The sequence below is a fragment of the Myotis davidii genome, unplaced genomic scaffold (genome assembly GCF_000327345.1).
Source record: "Myotis davidii unplaced genomic scaffold, ASM32734v1 scaffold324, whole genome shotgun sequence".
NCBI classification, from domain to species: Eukaryota; Metazoa; Chordata; class Mammalia; order Chiroptera; family Vespertilionidae; genus Myotis; species Myotis davidii.
Window position 1 is genome coordinate 936,047 of NW_006295053.1, and position 2,604 is coordinate 938,650.

General features: G+C 48.9%; 1 protein-coding gene across 1 annotated transcript in view; it reads right to left on the minus strand.

Moving 5' to 3' along the window:
• The window catches only part of IQGAP1 (IQ motif containing GTPase activating protein 1), a 114,386-nt gene extending 113,432 nt beyond the window's left edge, over positions 1-954 (minus strand). The window contains exon 1 of the mRNA XM_015567741.1: positions 834-954. Coding sequence (XP_015423227.1) covers positions 834-898 — 65 coding nt within the window. The 5' untranslated portion in view covers positions 899-954. The remainder of the gene's footprint in view (positions 1-833) is intronic.
• Positions 955-2,604: the final 1,650 nt, after the last annotated feature.

Consider the following 2,604-nt stretch of genomic DNA (forward strand, 5'->3'; position numbering starts at 1 on the left):
TCCTTGTAGCGTTTTTTACATTTTCAGAATTAAAAATAAACAAAAAATCTTGTTTATTAGTCACATTTCAAACATCCATGATTTTCATTAGCCTATGCATCACGAATACCTGTCATTATATCCCTGGCTGGTCTTTTCTGCCAAAGCTCACTTATAGGATACCTGATCTGTAATTACATCTATCTGCCCCGGGACATTCAAAGGGACAGGGCGCCGGGACAAAAGGAACGAACAACGGATAGCAAATCGAGACTCGAAGAAGATGGCCACAAAAGGCCTCGGACATCTGATGAAGCAAAAGAGCAGCTGTACATTCGCTTCACAAAGGACGCAGAGGACGCTGCCCTCTGGTAAGCTGCCTCTGAGGACTGCCCAATGGATGGGCCTATGCTCGTAGCGCGGCCAAGGAGAGAAGGAACCCAACTCGTAGATAAAGCAAAACGAAGAACTGGTGAGACATTAACGCCCAAGGACTTCTAATCCTAACAATGCTCTTTCCCCCCTCCGAGCTGGGAGTGTCTCACACAGGCCCCATGGGCATAAATTAGAACAACACAAACTTGGACACTTTTCAGTATACAAAAATGTCCACCATACGTCATACTTTAAACAATAAAGGATTTAATTTTTTTTTTAATGTCCATCAGTGTTTCATGAATAAACTACCACCAAGGTTACTTGGTCCCATGAATAAACACCCTAACTATACTTATTCCTTCAAACCACCGGCCTCCCGCAGACACAGCTACAACATAGTGAAAGAGACCTTTATCTGCGGTCACCTCCTATCGGCTCCCTCCTCCCAATCTCTTTTCCAGCCGGCCCATCTTTACCTCTTGGCTTCTTCCAAGTGACAAAGGTATTCATAGGCCACATTCTGCCGTCTCCTTTCATCCATCTCCTCCGCAGTGAGTCTCTCGTTATCCAGGACAGCTGAAACATGAAAGAATCCGTAACCTTTCTGAGCGATAAGAGAACGCCATATCATCTCATTCCTGATTGTCACTTAGTCAGGGTAATCTGTGGACATGGGGCCGGACAGGTATACTAGAATGACTTTCCTAAAACAGGACTATACCTATCTTACCCTTTAAAAGAAAAAAAAAGGTATGATCATATAAACATGCCCTATAGTTTAGCATAACTTGAAAAATAGTAAGTTGACATTTGGGGCCAAATCTGTCCTCGTCCATCTGCCAGACTTTTTCTAAATGGAGCTGAAAATGTCGTTCCCCTCTTGTATTAATAACCAAAGCCAGCCCTAACCGGTTTGGCTCAGTGGATAGAGCGTCAGCCTGCCGACTGAAAGGTCCCAGGTTCGATTCCGGTCAAGGGCATGTACCTTGGTTGCGGGCACATCCCCAGTTTGGGATGTGCAGGAGGCAGCTGATCGATGTTTCTAACTCTCTATCCCTCTCCCTTCCTCTCTGTAAAAAAATCAATAAAATTTATTTTAAAAAATAAAAATAAAATGACCAAAGCCAGCAGTCCAGCCATTGAGAACAAAGTGGAAGTCATGGTGCTGAGCCTTTTACACGCAGTCTCTCACTGAAGCCCCACAGCAATCCTGCGATGATCGCGCCCATTTTACAGATGAGGAAACTGAGGCAGGGTGATCTCCGCCCCATGCATAACATGTGGGGGGGCCTGATTTCAAACCTAGGTGGTCTATCTCACAATCCCGTGTGTGAGCTTAACCTCGAAGCAATCCACCTTTTGCTTGGGCGCCCAGGGTCTGGAATAAATTCCTAACTCCTGGGGGTGGCATTCAAGGCCTTGCCCAATTCAGCTCCAACTACTTTGGGAAACTCGCCTCCCCGCTCCCTGCCCTTCCTCCCGCCACCATGCACTCCACGCCATAATCCCCAGTGCCTTTCTGCTGTTCCCTTTCTTAATTTATGCTCTTCCCTCTTCAAGCCACGTCTATTGCCCCATCACACTTGACAGCACACTTCGAGGCTCTGTTCAAACGTCACTACCTATGCCCCCCGCCCTTCCCCAGGCTGATCCCCACCCAGGCTCCTCTTTATGCCTGGTGTTTCCACGCATCTTTTATCTTTATGACACCTTATTATCGCGGGGAGGTACACCTGTCCGTCTCTCTGATTAAAACCTTCTCTGAAGGCAGGGGCCGGCTCTGACCTTTAATTTCACACACGTGACACAATGCCTCCCATTTAACGGTGGATGTGCAAAATTATCTTAAAAACTCAACGTCGCTCCCAGAGCATAAAGTAAAATCGAAAACCTCAAGACTCCCAAGGACTCTCTGCCTGGGCCGGAGGGAGCTATCCCGCCTGCCGTGCAATGACGTCCCAGGGCAGCTACAGAAAATGAGGAAGTCCGAGGGTTTTCTGGTTTTATTGCTTTTGAAATCCTGACGGAGGAACCGAGCTGGAGAAAGCTGAAGTGACTTGCCCAGGGCCGCACCTATCGGCTCGCCCGGGACCGGGCAGGTCTGGACCCGGGGTCCCCCTCGCCGGCAGCACTCGGGCAGCAGCTCCCCAGGAAGAACGAGCAGAGCCCGGTCTCCAGTCCCCGGGACACGCCCTGCTCGGTCCTCCTGCCACCTCACCCTCCTAGGCCGTCCCCTCAATCTCGGCC